General features: G+C 38.3%; 2 protein-coding genes across 8 annotated transcripts in view; one reads left to right on the top strand and one right to left on the bottom strand.

Annotated features, from left to right (window-relative positions):
* Nucleotides 1–3976, top strand: part of rufy2 (RUN and FYVE domain containing 2) — a 51334-nt gene extending 47358 nt beyond the window's left edge. The window contains exon 19 of one of the 2 annotated variants that reach the window (XM_062026063.1): nucleotides 25–3976. In XM_062026063.1, coding sequence (XP_061882047.1) covers nucleotides 25–168 — 144 coding nt within the window. In that variant the 3' untranslated portion in view covers nucleotides 169–3976. The remainder of the gene's footprint in view (nucleotides 1–24) is intronic. The other variant, XM_062026055.1, reaches the window with a different exon arrangement.
* Nucleotides 3977–4289: 313 nt separating this feature from the next.
* On the bottom strand, nucleotides 4290–16709 carry hnrnph3 (heterogeneous nuclear ribonucleoprotein H3 (2H9)). Of its 6 annotated transcripts, none has more exons than XM_062026080.1 (11): nucleotides 16581–16709; nucleotides 15902–15998; nucleotides 15556–15711; nucleotides 12265–12408; nucleotides 11312–11450; nucleotides 10747–10946; nucleotides 5979–6080; nucleotides 5680–5795; nucleotides 5476–5611; nucleotides 4975–5028; nucleotides 4290–4897 (listed from the first exon to the last, which is right to left on the bottom strand). In XM_062026080.1, the coding sequence occupies exons 1-11, from the start codon at nucleotides 16620–16622 to the stop codon at nucleotides 4830–4832; spliced, it is 1254 nt and encodes a 417-aa protein (XP_061882064.1). In that variant the 5' UTR covers nucleotides 16623–16709; the 3' UTR covers nucleotides 4290–4829. The 6 variants fall into 6 exon arrangements, with proteins under 6 accessions (XP_061882064.1, XP_061882070.1, XP_061882075.1 ...); XM_062026086.1 differs by having other exon boundaries at nucleotides 16565–16688; XM_062026091.1 differs by having other exon boundaries at nucleotides 16468–16617.
* Nucleotides 16710–17868: the final 1159 nt, after the last annotated feature.

Below are 17868 nucleotides of genomic sequence, written 5' to 3'. Positions count from 1 at the left end.
ACTTCCTTCATGTTGCGTGTCCAGCACCACTGCAGGAACTGCGGCGAGATCTTCTGCAACAGCTGCTCCGACAACGAGCTTCCCCTGCCCGCGTCTCCGAAACCAGTGCGTGTGTGCGACACCTGCCACGCCCTCCTCCTCCAGAGATGCTCCTCCAACCCCACCTGAAGGTGACCTCCAGCTGCACTAACAAGGTGTCCGATTCTTCGACGACTGTTCTCCACAAAGGCACATTTTTGAAAAGTCTCTTACTAATGCATCATCAAAACATCTTAATAACTTGCTGTCTTTCCTCAAGTAGTGGCCGCTGCTCTAATGGCTCAATTACTAAATAATTAAGATAGACATGTCCTTTATTATCTATATGGGGAAAAAGCTCCCCTGTGTCTCAGTAGATGTGCAGACTTAGCATCTCTACAACAAATTGATCGAAAAAAATAATCCAATTTGCTGAGGTTTTTTTTCTTTTGTTTTTATTTGAATCATAAAGAAAGGGTTATTTTTAGGCAAGATTTTTTTTTAACTCATCAAATTTGGAGTTAGATGTTTTTCATTGGACAGAGACAAGTTTACACTGCCTGTTCAAAAAAAGGTTGGATTTAAGTAAGCAAATACTTAAGACTACTTTTTTTTTTTTTTTTTTTACCCTAATTGATCTATTTGTACAATTAAAGGCCTTCCCTCCACCTGGTACAGTTGGCGGTGGATTGATTACACCCTCTTTGCTACTTTGAGGAAATGCAGTACTGCATTTTTTTTTTTAATCTTACAAATGTATCATTAAACTGCATTTCACCAACATGCACATTAGGGGGCACAACTGCACTCATTCAACTTGCATCTACTAGTATTAGGAGTGCATGAAAATATCGACATAAGACAGTGGGATTCATTTCTAGTAGTCAGCATCTTTTAGTGGATGTCACAACATTGTGGGATGTTGCTGACTTTTCCCCCCACATTTTAGTTCTGTGAATTGCCCGTTTAAACATGATACATTCACACCAACTCAGCAGGCATGATTATTTTCTAAATGACATAACGTCAGAGCAGAACTGTGCCACCTTGTGCCTGTACCCGACAAAGGTTGAGTACCAACTTTTTGTAAACTCAATTGAATACTTGTACGTTTACTGTTTGCTGCTGTCATACAACAATGTATTCACACGATGTCGGTGGTGCCGCTTGAGCTCGTGTAAATACTCTCATCTCATGGTGCCAAAATGAGCAATGTACAGGTATTTATCACTTTGGTACATACAATATATGATGATGACAGTCGGTTTAATATTATGTTTGAGGCCCCAATAGTAATATGCTGCTTCGAGGACCAGCAAACACCAACATGTGTTGTAATCATCTCTATTTCTTAACTTTATTAGCAGTTTTTTCTATATATTTCTATTTTTTTGTATTCTTTGTCTTTTGTTGACACTTTTAGGTCTACATGCTAATCTGCACATTCTGCTGTTGTACATGTACAGTTTATACTTTTGAAGTATTTATTTTAAAACGGATAATCTGGTCATATCCTTACTGCTCACTGTAATATAATCTAGTGATTGTGAAATACAATCATGCCTCATTTTATGTACAGAGTTGCTCTTATTGAGTCCCATTTCTCAATAGAGTTTGTACATTGTTTTGTTATTAATACTGTTAAAGTGGGTGTTAATATTTGATGACATTGTTGAATATTGCCAACAGTACACTGCCTTTGTGGTAGTTATGATTAAATCAAGTTACAAACACAAACGTTGTTGCTACTTTCTGATCCCCCAATGGATATTATTAGGATTATCAAACGATTAAAATATTTAATAGCTATTCATCGCAGTTTGTTCGTTAACTCAAAATTAATCGCGGTATCGTAGCATAAGTCTTCATCATTAAAAAGTGTACCCTAGACAGATATTTTTTAAAGATTTTAATACGATGACTGGACTATTAGTTTGCTTTAATGAAATGTTTTAAAACATTATCCTTTTTTAAACAGCTCAACACAAAAAGTACATAAACACACTTTTAATGACAATACAAAAAATGCCTGCAGTGCGTTGGTCTCTTGCCAGACTTTGTATTTGTAATACAGAATTTGTATTCCTGCTGTAGAAGCACTTGCATTCCGGAGAGGAGATACATTTCTTTGTTTAGATATTAGTTTCACGCATTAATAACACAGATGTGTATTGTTACGACCATGCTTTGACTGTCAATGTTAGGTAATGTAATCTGTGCTATTTCTACCTGAAATTCTATACATTGTAAAAGGTAATGATATTCACCTCTCTGCGTGACTAAGTATTAACCTTCTGCATTAATAATGTAATTCTGCCCGCTAAACATTTATGTAATTGCAGACTATCAATCAGAACAGGTTATAAAAGAATATACAATTTATTTAAATCTGCCAGAAAATGTCCTATTTCTATTCTTCTGTAGATATACAAAGCCCAAAACTAGTGAAGTTGGCATTTTGTGTAAATCGTAAATAAAAACAGAATACAATTATTTGCAAATCCTTTAACCTATATTCAATTGAATTGACTGCAAAGACAAGATACTTAGCGTTCGAACTGATCAACTTTGTTATTTTTTCCAAATATTAGCTCATTTGGAATTTGATGCCTGCAACATGTTTCAAAAAAGCTGGCACAAGTGGCAAAAAAGACTGAGAAAGTTGAGGAATGCTCATCAAACACTTATTTGGAACAACCCACAGGTGAACAGGCTAATTGGGAACAGGTGGGTGCCATGATTGGGTATAAAAGCAGCTTTCATGAAATGCTCAGTCATTCACAAACAAGGATGGGGCGAGGGTCACCACTTCAACAAATGCGTGAGCAAATTGTCCAACAGTTTAAGAACAACATTTCTCAACGAAATGTTGGAAATGCTGGCCCCACTATGGACTGGACTTTCGCTGATGTGTTGGACTTTCCCAATATTATGTCAGACCCACTCGACATCCATTGCTTTCGGTCTCCCCTAGAGGGGGGGCTGTTACCCACATATGCGGTCCTCTCCAAGGTTTCTCTTAGTCATTCACATTGACGTCCCACTGGGGTAAGTTTTTTTTGCTGGATAGGAGATCGCTACTCGCCACTCGCTAAACCTGCATTGCTAGGTGTAAGACAAACACGTTTATCTTCCTGGTTATTGTACCGGTGAGTTTGCTGTGGTTTTCTATGGCTCGTATGGCTCCGGTGCCACTTCCTGCTTTCCCAACTTGGGATTGGATACTTACTTGGGACTCCCAAGTGCGTATCCAATCACAGCGTTAGGCCAGCTCGAAGGCCTTACTGACAACTCGTGATCTGATTGTCTATCGCAATTGTCCATTACCTCTCTGTGTCCGTTCACTTAGAGTGCACAGACGCCTGAATTGTTGATTCTGAAGGCTCCGGGCAGATTTTGTACAGCATGGCAACATAAGCTAGCTGAATTCTGCATGGATACAAATTGTAAACTAAAAACAGCAGCACTGTAAGGAGCATAATATGGCATGAAGAGAATATGAATACTTTTAGATATTTAGGGAAAGTAAATAAAAAATAACTTTTGTCTTTAATTACGTTCATGATTTCTGGTTGGATGTTAGGCCAGCAGAGAAGGCCTTGCTGGCCCTGACGACCCACCACTGCTTTGCATTGTATTCAATTAAATATAAATTGAAAAGGATTTGCAAATCATTGTTTTGTTTTTATTTACGATTTACACATGACAACTTCACTGGTTTTGGACTAGCATTTTTTTTGGTAGAAATCACAATACATTACAAAACATCTTTGACAAAGCATGAGTGTATTTTTATACATATTCTGTAGATAGTCTGGATGGATGTAACTATTACTGTGAAGCTGGAAGTGTGAGATTGATTTGAGGCGTGAAAGTCTGATTAAAGAGTGATGAGACCTCATGCCCATTGTCTTTACTTTCTGTTGAGCTTCTATACCTTGTAATTAAAACAGTTACAGTAACAATCTACATTTTTAATTTTGATTGTCATTAAACTAATCCAAACACAGATGTGAAGCTCGTCCGACCTCTGAATGGATGCTCGGCCGCCAGCTGTTGCTCCAGCAAATTGTGTATTCAAAAAAATAATAAGTAAATTGTAAGAACTTGTCATGGCTTTGGACCTGGTATTTTCATCATGTACCTTTTTTTTGTTGATTTCTAATCGTTATTTTCCTGCTTGTGGCTCAATGCGTTATCACATGAACTTTGACAACCTTAACATTACTTAATAAAAATGTACATGCAACCAGAAACATGACAGGTCAGTATTACATATAAAATTTATTAGGCCAAATGTACAACAATTGCATGGATGTCCTACAGGTGAAATATAGACTTCCACTTTCATTCTTGGTCATCCAAATACAACAACTAACTTAGATTCTATCATCAACTGGCAAAGATTAATAGTTTAAAAGAAAACACAAACTTGTTGAACCTTAGGAGCAAACCAAATCTGGAATCAGCCTTAAACATAAGTAGCCAAACAAACAAAGGCTTCTTGTTTGAAGAGTTATAGAAATGTGATCCAAAGGGACAGTGACTGGTCCTGACATTGAGGCATTACAGTAAAATGTGTTGATTAATCACTCCCCCAACAGGTGGAAAAACAGAAGATTCCTAGTAAATCAGACCGTAATCATGTCCGTCTTCGTCTCATGCAGTGTCACGACTGCAACAAGGGCAAACATTTTTAAGGAAAAGTGCAACTGCTTCAGAATTGGAGATGAAGGCATAAATGTCAGTTGGGCTCACAAGTTTGGGAAAATATTTTTTGGGGGAGGAACGAGAGGAAGTAATGAATAATATCAGTATAGGCCTCGCAACCCACTGATTCGTGAGCCTCCTCCTGAGTTACCATAGTAACTTCCACGACCTGAGACATGCCAAAAGAACCACAATTACTAACAGACAATAGAACACTAAAAGTGGATTTGATTATTAATAACTTACTTGTTTCGGTTCCACTGGCTGTTGAGTTGAGAAATAATTCAATGTAGCGATGCTCTGTAGAGAAAGTAGTCTATCAGTTTCATGGATTGATAACTTGGAATGGGAATCAAACATTGTTCCTGGTGTATGCCAAACTAATCGCTTATTGGCTCCTGTGAGCACAAATGACATCATCACATACGGCACCCAAGTGGCATAAACAATTGAGTTAAAATTCACGAGAAAGAATTATAAAGTTATAAAATTTGCAAATGTATATTTCATCAAAAGGGGGAAATACCACCAATATGCAGAAACATTGGCATAACTTGGAATCAATTCAATTATTCTTCTCAACTAATCAAAGTTGATGCCAATCAACCAGTTTGGTGTCCTTTTTTCCAAATGATAATTGACAAGAGAATCAAAGAACTGGATTGTTCTGCAATTGCAATCGTAAAAATATTTTTAATTCCCATCCTGATAATAATTGGATGAAATACAAGAAGACATAGGACATACGCATGTGGTTCTTGTCTTTGGACATGGCGGAAACTGCATTCTCATGGGAGCGGAACTCTACATCCGCCTCTCCTGTCAACTTGCCATTTGGAGCGACGTCAATGTGGACCCTCAGTGGGTTCAAAGGCGAGAAGAACTGCAACGAAAACAAAGTGTAATCCAGCATCTGGTAAGACAAGGAAATGTGTGTGAGTGCATTCTTACTTTAGCCACGTCTCCCTCGTTGGCCCTAAAAGGCAGACCCCTCATGTGGACAAAATGGCCCCCATGGAAGGCTGAGTCTCCGTCTGCCAGACGACTGAGACTGTGGCCTCCCATCCCTGAAACAAACACAATTAACATATTGGAGAACGCACCTGTGTGTGATTATAGTGGAGAAACCATCACATTGTCTCATTTAGCTTTGATCACTTTGACTGGTGTGTATTAGGAACTTCTGAATGGACAACACACTCATTTTAGGTGAGGACTACTGCAGGTGTTCCATACAAAGTGTACTTCACCTCTTGAGCCACGTTCTTCTCTCACTCGTTCGTCAAACATGCAGTTTCCAAAGCTGCAGGAACTGTTTAATCCGTTGTAGCCATCAAAGCTGTGGCCGTAACCTGGACACGCATGGCAAGGATCAGTAGAGAAAGCACAGCAGACCACTGAAATATTCTAATAAACAACAATGCTGGGGTTAGTTTATTTCATGGGTCAGACCTGGACCTAAATAATACAAAAGGTATTTCGATTTTTTTATTTTTTTAACTGACGCAAATATTAAACTTTATCATATTATTTAATTATGATGCACCATTTCTTAAGCTTGACTGTACACACTCCCGCTTAAGATCCAAAAGGGATGTGCTCATTTAAAGCAGTTTTTTTGGAATTTTGCCTATCATTCACAATCATGAGAGACAAAAACATGTCTTTTTTTCGATTTTAAAGATGACAAAAACGCTTGAAAATGCAGCTAATGGAGTCAACGTTGTAGCCTTCAAATCCCTCCAATGTTTTATACACACACTGCAAGTGTATATATAATGTAGTAACAGACACGTTCTTAACAATATGTAATAAGTTCAATATTTAGCGTATTTTAATCATTTTTAAAACCGACTGATTTATACCACACATTTGTTTTGATTTGTTTCCATAGCAGCGCACGTCTGACTTCTGGCAACACATGTTTGTTCTACTTTCGGAATCAAACACGAGTGTGTTTTCCAATCATGGCAGACTTGGCAACAGACAATGAAGACGACTATTTTTGGACAAATGAGGATTTAAAACCTTATACTTTTGAGGCTTAAGATACTGCTGCTTATAAAAGTGAGCACGAAGGACGAGCGAGACGTCGGAGCAGACGGAACCCAGGAAAGGGAGATAAAAGCGATTTTGACGCTATAAATATAGAACTTGAAGCCAAACTATTTCAACATAAATGGATTGCATACCCAAAATCAACAGGAAACGTCCCCGGCCAGCTGGACCAGACCAACAACTGTTCATCGAGTGAGTCAATTTTAATATTGACCATGATACACGCAGCACGCCATGCATGTTATTACAACTACTGTACATACGCTTTTTTGTACACAGTTCAGCTGTGTACAAAAAAACATGAAATGTGGGCTAATACTTTACAGATACTGTAATATGATTGTTCATGTTTTTCAATCAGTGCAAATTGGTGTCGTATCGCAGTGTTGTGCATTACAAACTCAAACGCGTTTTGTGTTATAGAAGCTACCTTATCTCTCGCCGTAGTTAGCTTTTATGGCTAATACCAAAGCATGGTGATGTGTTACTACAATAGAAACAGATTTCCTCAGTGTTCACTCTTACAATAACAATGTCGCTATAGTTGGGTTATTATACAGGTTAGGGAACATAAATTAAGTATTGACGGTTTTTCAATGCATTTTTAGAGTGATTTAGAGGCAGAATTGATTGCTCCCATTAGCTGCATTGCTAGACACTTAAAACAAGCTGATTTGTATATGTTAGAAAGCAAAAAAAAAAAGACCTTGTGTTCTTGTCTCTCATTATGATTGTGAACGATAGGTACATTGTTTTTAAGTGCAGTTCCCCTTTAAGTGTCTTTTTCTTTCTTTTTTTAACTGTCATCTTTGAAATCTTTTACCAACTTCAGATTTTTCTATCAATATTAAGTTTTTGACCACAGGGCCCAACTTTTTCACGAGAGAGGGGTCCAATCAAATATTAATATTGAATTAGTAATTTTACTCTTGATTTCATTCATATTGAATACTTATATTTACCGGTAACCTACTTAATAATACCTGGGATTTATATAGCGCTTTTTTAAGTACCCAAAGTCGCTTTACATGTAGAAACCATCATTCATTCACACCTGGTGGTGGTAAGCTACTTTCATAGCCACAGCTGCCCTGGGGTAGACTGATGGAAGCTTGGCTGCAATTTGCGCCAACGGCCCCTCCGACCACCACCTATCATTCATCATTCAATTCACCGGTGTGAGTGGCACCGGGGGCAAGGGTGAAGTGTCCTGCCCAAGGACACAACGGCAGCGATTTTCTTTTTTTTTTTGGATGGTAAGAGGCGGGGAGCGAACCTGCAACCCTCCGGTTTCTGGCACGGTTGCAATACCCACTACGCCATGCCGCCCCAGAGTTGGTTTTTAACTTTTTCAAATAATATGAAACCATCGGCTCTTTTCCACCACAGGAACTTTTACAGGAACTTTCCCATTTACCCTGGTAAATAAAGTTCCCCCTGTGTTTCCACCAAAAATGACCTGGGTAGATTTGGTTCTTCAGAAACCTTTCGGAATTCCTGCCTGCTGGGTGGGACTTTTGGAAGCGCCCCGGAACCTTTTAGTAGGCGGGCTCTGCTGTCGAACGCTGATTGGTTGAACAAACTTGGAGGTCTTCCTAAAACTTATTTTTCAAAAAACATGACCACCATTGGAATATATGCAGCGACTTGTTTATTTCTTATTTCATGTGTATTTCTATTACAACAAACTTGACAACATAGTGAAAGAAGAACGAAAGGAGCTCTCGACATACAGGAAAGAACGCTGATCAGTAGAACTATCTTGGGAGTGTTTTTACTCAGCCAGTCTTTAAAATAGGGATGTCAAATGATTAAAATATTTAATCGCGATTAATCGCATTTTGTTCATAGTTAACTAAAAATTAATCGCAGATCCATCCATCCATTTTCTACCGCTTGTCCATTGCGGGGGGGGGGGGGGGGGGGGGGGTGGGGGGGGGGGGGGTGCTGGAGCCTATCCCAAATCTTTCATCATTAATAAGTACCCTAGACAGATAATTTTCAGTTTTAACACCATTAACGGACAATTAATATTCTTTAATGAAATGTTTTAAACATGGTGTTTTAAACAGCTCAACACAAACAGAGCAAACATGATTTAATGACAATTAAAAAAATGCCTACTATGTGTTGGTGTTTTGCCAGATTTTGTAGAAATACAGAATTTGTATTCCTGCTTTAGGAGCATTTGCATTCAGCGGAGGAGCTACGCTTCCATGTTTAGATAAGTTTTAGGCATAAATAATGTGATGTTTTTGTAATATCCATCCATGTGCTAACGCTTGTCCCTTTTGGGGTAACAGGGGGCTGGAGCCTATTCCAGCTGTAATTTGTGATATTTCTACCTGAATAAATGCTTCTGATATTCTGTACATTACATGTTGTACAAGTTAATGGTCTTTATATTGTTGCATGGCAATGTTTGAACCTTCCCTATTAATTAATGAAATGTAATATTCAGTCTGGTAATCATTTTGTAATTGAGGATTCAACCAGAATGTCTATAAAATAATTGACAATATTTCAGCGTTAACTTTGACATCCCTACTTTAAACTACATGCAGTTTATTGTTGTTTATTAGTTTTTACAAATTTCATTTTGATACGCGAAGCTATGAGAAGTGGATGGACTCTTTTAAACAGTAAGCCGGACTCGAACAAACGACCTGAGCTGCTTACTACTCTTGAGATTTGATTGGATAACTGTGGAAAATAAAGGAGGCAGCACATGAGTAGAACAAAGGTAAATAACATGAAATATTAATTATTTACTTTATTACATGTTGTAGTCTGTAACAATCAATTTTGAGTAGCCTCAAACCGAGTGAACAGAATGTCTAACAAGCTAAAACAACGTGTTTGTGTTGTCGGCGTGAGATAAACCCTGACATTTATTATTTATAGGTTGTTATTTACAGCTGAAATGAACCCAAAAGATTTGCCTGATCCTCATGATTTCATCATTTACCGAGAGGATGACTTTCTCACTGTTGGACATTGCGGACAAAAAGCCTGACGTTTTATAAACAATTCGGTACATTATATCGTTTTATATATTATTGCTTTGTATTTCATTTACTTAATTTTTAGTGAAAGAACTGTGACCTAATATTGTCTGTTTATTTACATAGTATCAGTATAGAAATATGGTCAACCACTCCTCCATACGTCATCAGCCTGATTTGTAAAAACTACCCTGAACTGTGAAATGCGGTGGAAACACAAACCAAACACTTCTTCAGGAACCTATAGATCTAGGAACTAGATGTTCCAGAAACAAAATGTTCCAGGAACAAAATGTTCCCGAACTTTTGGTGGAAAAGGGCCTCATGTGTTAATCAAAGATTATCAAGGCTTAGGTCAGGCTGATTACAAAAATAAATACTAATCAATTATACTGCAGAAGGGGCTCATACAAACCAATGAAGAATACATGTACATACATTTACAGTGCTAAAATAAATTCTAACTGAAATTATAATACATAAAAATATGTTTAACTGTCAATATTTTTTAAAGTGCAAATGAAAACACAGCTTCACAACTTTAGTCTTAATTTTTGTGCTTAAGAAACTGAGTTTAGCTCTGGACTTCTGTGGTGGAAAAGTGTATTACATCTCAGTACCGCTGCTGCCCATGAGAAACAAATATGTTTTGGCAGCTGTATGGTTAACGCTGACATAAGGAACACATGTAATGCCGGTTTTGGGCCCTAGGGTTGCCCAAGGGTTAATTCTGATAGGACAGTCAGCGGTTGGTTCCATATACTTACTACTAATACTAATACTAAACATATATATCCCATTCTCAGTCACAACCCATCCATCCATCCATTTTTTACCGCTACATTCAAAGATTGTAAAATTTCCACTAGCATCGGTAAGCATGTTCTACCTTAAATCAAACGATTATACATTCTCCCAGCTGCATGTTGATCACACTCCAAGGCAAAGTGCTTACCTCCTCCATAGCCGCCTCCACCCCTCATGTTGTCCCCCATAGAGCCACCACGTCCGGGCCCAGAGTTAAAATATCCACCCCTGGGTCCCTCCATTATGGGTCTGTCATAGGGCCCAGGTCTCTGGCCCCCCATCCCCCGCCGGGGCTCATCGTAGAAGGATCGGATCTCAACACGACTGCTCTTAAAGATCTCTATATATCTGCAAGGTGAGGGTTAAGGGGCAGGCAAGAGGGTTTAGAGGACATGGCTCATGTTGGACAAGTCACATACACAAAAAAAAGAGATAAGCACAAGACAAAAAGACCTTCACAGTTAGGATTGTTTTAACTTTTTATACCTCCAACTCACCCAACAGCCTCCACTATGCCCTGCTAATCCCCCCCAATTAAAGAATGACTGGTATGATGTTCTAATACAATACATTAGGTTTTAGATTTGACCAATAAATACAAACAAACTTGACCCATAACAAATTATAGTAATTCTAGCAGACCCTCCAACATTACACATTCCCCAGTATAGACTAGAATAGAAGCAGCCCGTCCCCCTTGCCGTCTGTCCCACCTGTGCCCTATTCTTTCCTTGTGTTTTCCCCGAGCCTTTTCTGCTATCTCCTTTGAGGCAAACTGCACGAAGGCTTCCCCTGTGCTCCTCCCCTGGTAGTCCACTGGCAGAGTAATCCCATTTGGCACGATTCTCAACCCTTCAACCCAAGCACACAAATACATAAGTCGGTAGGCAGACAACACCTGCTGGAGCTTTCAAGTGGAGGACATGACATTTTATCAGCGCCATTACAATCTCTTCAAAATAAGTACAGTGTCTGACATGACTACTACATGGAATAAGCCCTCAACACTGGCCTGGAGTCAGTAAACGCCACAGAGGTCAATTGTTGTATCTCGTGAGCAATTGACAGACTGGCCACAACATTAGGCACACCTTAAACTGAGCATTCTTACTACTTTGTAAAGACATCATTAGCCTGGAACTCATTCTGCAGGTGTACCTAAAGAAGTGAGTGTAGTTTGGGATGTCCAATTCTGTGTCATACTCGGGAGGCTCAGTCATTCTTCTCGAAACAGGTATGAATGTTGTATCACTTTTGGATGGCAATGGAGCTGACCCCAGATCAGTGTCGTGCATCATTTGTTTCCCCTGATCTAGCCAGCCTATTCAATTATTATTTTTTTGCATAGTTCATAGATACTTTCCATTAACATGCTAAAATATTAAAACAAGGTTATATCTAGTTAACATACTGCAAGCACAGACATACATGAACACTTGTATGCACACATGCAATCCTCCCTATCACAGCAAATTAAATATTACAAAGCTGGGTAAGTTAGTGAGCCTCTGAAACTTGTGTATTTTAGGCATTCAGGCATGTTTGGTTGAAGAGTGTTGAGCTACATTACACATATGTTGCTAAACAATGTGTGATATAAAAAGTGCAATATGAAAGCGGGTTAGGTATGTGGTTCTTGTGACATTGTATGTTCAAAAATGTGTACCTGAAAAGAATTGAACTATTTCTTCCTTGCTGCAGCCAAAGGGCAGGCCTCTGAGTCTCAGCATGCAGCCACTGGAGCTGTCATAGTCCTCAGGGCCGCTACGCTTCAGCACCCAGTCCATCTCGCTATGGTTTGACTTGAATACTATTTTACAAACACACAATAGTTATTTACAGTTTAACTAAATAACAGTACATATTAGAAACAAGACTACGCATAAACAATAAAACTTGTTTGCACAAAACAGAGTGACAGTGATGGAGATTATAACTTATTCTGCAAGTTGGCAACAAGCGGACATCAATGATACAGCGAGAATTCACAGCTTTGTGCAGTATTATTCAACAGAAGGTATTTTGTTTTTAAGCTTGTATGATAGTTAAAAATATAAATTCAAACCTGACTGTATAGTGGTTAAAACATTTTTTTCTAATCTAACAAATTGGAAGTTGACCTATGTCCTGAAACCGATTGGGTGCAAAATTTGAATTACAATATACCGTACAGTGGTACCTTTACTGTTGAGGCCAAAGGCTATAGTTGCCATGATTAGTTTTTGATTACCGTACTTTTTGGTTAAAACTTAGTAAATTCATTTGGAAAGAAGATTGCTAAAGTGGGGTACAATTGGTGTGCAAATTGTTCGATCTAATGTATTGGTGAAAGAGTGTGTACTGTGCCTTTAAGAGGCAGTGACAGCTATCATACCACAGGTAATACATTTGAGTTTGGTTTGGGTTTATTGGTGGTGGAATGAAGAGAGTAGAGGCAAACAAATGTCTTACCACACTTTGTTTTACTTTTGGAATTAAAGCTCGCTCATCTGTTTTGTTTGAAAATTGTGGAACAAGTGTGAACAGCATCAGAAGACTATTGTTGCACTATTGAAGTCCTACTGAGGATAAAGAAGACGCGTGGGCATGCACCGTTGAACTCAATAAAGAAAACAGGCGAGTAAAAAAAAATCTAAGCTTTATTTACAACCTCTAGATTAACTAGCGACTAATTACGAGTATGAGCTGTCTCTGCTTTTTGTTTTGCTTTAGGTTAATAGCATTTTCACTGTCGGTTGAAGTAATAATTGTAACAGTGCCGTGCAAAGAAGAGTTCATATGTTGTTACCTGTTTATTCCTGCTTTGTTTAAACAAGAAACAAACATAAGTGTTGGTTAGACAGGTGACGTATAGGCCTGGGCCGAGATTCAATAAGTCAATTTAACCAACAATAAATTAAAATTATGTCGGTAAGTTTTTCAAGCGTCGATAAATCGTGATGTACATTCTTCAAAAACATTAACGCTTTTTGTTGCTTTCAGCAGCTCTGCGCATGTTTCTGCCATAGCGGAATGAAAGAAGGGGGTGAATTCTCTTGTCCTCATTACGTGTTTGTGCGAAGAGGCAGGGGCGCTGGCCCGCTAGCTAGCATCACACAGTGCAACTAGTTAGCATGTACCAGCTAACGTGGACAAAATTATCACAAATCCAAATGTCACCGCACCAATGTGGCAATATTTCAGTTCAAACCTTTGGAACAAGATGAGCCTATGACTGGCTCATCTTGAGCCAGTTTGCCTAATGTGCGCGACTACAACAAACCTGCACGCCCACCTGACCACACTCACTGAGGCGTTGGAGGACACAAGCCATGTGAGTGCTAACAAAACCTTGCAAAGTTGTGTGCATTCACAGTTCACAGACATTGTGGTTAAATAAATCGCCAAAGACATGCTGACATTTAATACTGTTATAAAACTAGCATCTCTAAAAAAGCTGCAAACTTTTGTCATGTCGTTGTTGTTTCCTCACTCGGAATCTGCCAGACTTAATAAGTTTTTGTTTTTTTGCATATGACTTGTTAATACATCTGCTTATACTAGTGTTTGACTGGACGCTGCAAAGTTTGTTTAAAAAAGGCAGAACAACATACTTATCCCCGCATCTCAAACCTGAGCCTCTAGTTGAGTGCGTGAAATGCAACGCTTGATGAGGGGAACAAGACTGCAACAACACACAAACTCTGGCTAAGAGGCAGTTTACTGTAGTAAATCATTTATGATACCATGCATGATGAGAAAGCAAAGAACGATCATTAAAGCAGACGCACTACATGCCGCCTAGATGTGTGAATGAAAAATCCTGCCTTTATCCACTTACTAAAACTAGAGTATTCTCAATATTTTACTTGATAATTTATTTGCATACAGTGTATAATACAACATTTTTATTTGCAGAAGTTTTTTATTCAAGACAGAGGTTTTAAGTTTTCACTTTATTTATGTCAATGTTGGAGGTTATTATTTATTTGCATGCAAAGAGCAATGCTATTTTTGTTAACAGAAGTACTTTATTCAATACTGAATAATTGCTTCCCAGAGGAAACTATTAATTTACTACTTGGAAAATTATTCCATAAAACGTATGATTTATATCTGGTGTAAAAAGAACATTATTCAAATGTAATTATTCCAAGAGTAAGATGCAGTGTATGCAGTGCCCTTTCAAACTACTAGTCGATCAAAAAAAAGAAAAACTTGTTTTAAACTTTGTTTATCTCCGTCATTTGTATTCATTGGTTTCTTTAAAAAGTAAGGGGGAAAAAAAACATTAAACTATTTTTTAGTGAAAATTTGGACATTTTATTTTTCGGCCATGTAGCACAAACCTACAATACTTCATACAAACCTATTGTAGTTGTTTGTATTACATGCTGTTGTAATGTTTTTCAAACAATCTTTATAAGGGCGGCGTGGCGAAGTTGGTAGAGTGGCCGTGCCAGCAATCGGAGGGTTGCTGGTTACTGGGGTTCAATCCCCACCTTCTACCATCCTAGTCACGTCCGTTGTGTCCTTGGGCAAGACACTTCACCCTTGCTCCTGATGAGTGTTGGTTAGCGCCTTGCATGGCAGCTCCCCCCATCAGTGTGTGAATGGGTGAATGTGGAAATACTGTCAAAGCGCTTTGAGTACCTTGAAGGTAGAAAAGCGCTATACAAGTATAACCCATTTATAATTTGTCTAAATCTTTGCGTCTTTTTTAAAAGGTATGCTACATTGCGGTATTATTTTGGTAGGGCCGAGCACGCATTAAAATTGTTTTCAATTTATTTCAACGGACTTTGGAATGCGAGTTTAATAAGTTACCAGCTCGCTCATAAATGCACTGTGCTTGTATGTTGAGAAACCACTGTACAGTACATAATATATATATAGTGGCACATTACTTCATAAGAAACAAAAATAGTTTAATACTAAACATATCAGGGGTCATTGAGGTTTTGAAAATGTTTCTTACCCTCAATGTATCGGTGTCCCATGTATTTACGATCTTTAGCAAGAGCATTTTTGAAATCCTCTGATGTTTTTAACTCAATAAATGCTTCTCCGTTGGGGCGGCCTTCTTTTGAGTAGGTGAAACACACTCCATTGACTTTCCCTATGATGTCGCAGTCTGCAGAGAACATTTACATTTCCTTACATGACGGACGGTCAATTCCCAACATATTATGTACTTAAACATATATATATATTTAGACATTGATACCATGATATCTGAACCTAAACATAACCCCCTAACCACCCCGGCCAGGTTACATGACTTGTTAGCCCCTGACGGTGATTATGTATATGGTTGTACTCACCAGAGAAGAAACTGGCCACTTCCTCCTGGGTGCAAGACCATGGAAGTCCTCTGATCCTGACCACATAATCGTCCTCGGTCAAAGACATCCTGGCACACTGGAACGACAGGAATAAGTGACTGGACTTCAAAACTTAATCTTTTTGAGAAAGGAAGTAAACATTAATAGAAACCACATGAGTCATCTCCAGTACCAAAAGTAAAACGTCAGTTGCGAAAATAAGTTGCTGTCCCGATATTGACGGATAATTTATGTGCTAGCTTCTGCGAGCAAAACATTCGAAATGATTACAAACGTTAAACTGGAAAAAATAATTGCCTCGAACAACTGGTAACCACAACACGAACACGTTCCTACAGAAACCACAACAATAACAACGCTCAAAAGTAAATTACGTCTCCTTTGATAAACACACGAAAAAGAACATTTAAAAAGCACAGCCAGTCCGGGCGAGCCTAGCATGACATGCTAAGGTTATTCTGACGTGCTCACGTTAGCTTGATAGCATTAGCGGCTAGCTTCCGCTAACTCTTGTCAGCGGTCAAATACACAACGCGACCTCTTACATTTTCACGAAGTAATGCCTCGTCAGTCTATACCAGCATGTGTCACTAAGCATAAAAGTAATCCCAGTATACGTTTAAAATGACGAAATGGTCGTACAGTCGCCTCTAATCACCTCCCCGGTCTCGAGCCTCAGGTGGCACTGACTCAAAGACATCCTGTATGAATAGACGCCGCGGGAAATTCGGTCGCCATCTTGAAATGGGCATCTACTCTGGGCAGCAGAAAGAAAAAAGATGTCAGAGCATTGTGCTGAGTATTCTTGTAACAATAGGCGGACCGTGAAAAACAGAGCACAGAGGATTACTTTTCACATGTAAAAAATAAAGTTTATATTAGTTGTATTTTTTTAATCGAAGGTTATTGTACTGTATACTGTATTTATGCCCACCATTAAAATTGCTGTTAAACATACAATAGATTATGATTGATTGATTGAAACTTTTATTAGTAGATTGCACAGTACAGTACATATTCCGTACAATTGACCACTAAATGGTAACACCCAAATAAGTTTTTCAACTTGTTTAAGTCGGGGCCACGTAAATCAATATGGTACAAATACTATCAGCATAATACAGTCATCACACAAGTTAATCATCAGAGTATACATTTAATTATTTACATTATTTACAATCCGGGGGGTGTGGTTCATAGCGTATGTTTAGTGCCAGTGTTCTGGCTATGAACTGATCGTCATATTCCATAACACCGATTTAGATTACAACTGAGACAATAATGGTATTGTAGATATACAACAAATATTGGTATAAAATTGACCAGCGGATTTTATTTGAAAATATAAACAACTGAACTGTTCAATTGTCAAGCAAATTTGGCTGTTAATGTATTCACAATTTTAGCAGCTTTGCTTTGTTATCAAAATAGGAGTTGTGTTGGAAGTATCTAGTCCCACATTACACATCCACACAGTGCTATAGTACATTTGATAAAAAAGACAATACAAAAAACTACTTTAATATGCAAATATTAAAAAACAAACATTATTATAGAATAAAATCTTCACTGTGCAGTCCATGTCTTGTTGAAAACACGCCATTCGTCATCAACTTTTCTCTTTTTAGCGTCTCGGGTGTAAACCGTGCATCACTTGTCGCTGCATGTGCACCTTCACTCGCAGGTTACACACGGACATACGCACATAAATAATACTTTTCAAAATAAAAGCAGCACAGTTGTATTGCGCGCACAACATAGATGTTTTTTCAACTTTATTTTGTAATTTGTGATTGCAGCTGTTCACATTCACTCACAATCACGCACACGCATACGTCCACACGGAAGTAATACAAATACTGATTTTCAAAACAAAAGCAGCACCGTTGTATTGCACACTCGACATAGATACTTTTTTAAATTTATTTTGTAATTTATAATTGGCC

This window comes from Entelurus aequoreus, linkage group LG02 (assembly GCF_033978785.1).
Source record: "Entelurus aequoreus isolate RoL-2023_Sb linkage group LG02, RoL_Eaeq_v1.1, whole genome shotgun sequence".
In the NCBI taxonomy this organism is placed as follows: Eukaryota; Metazoa; Chordata; class Actinopteri; order Syngnathiformes; family Syngnathidae; genus Entelurus; species Entelurus aequoreus.
This window is presented reverse-complemented; position numbering and strand designations above follow the sequence as displayed.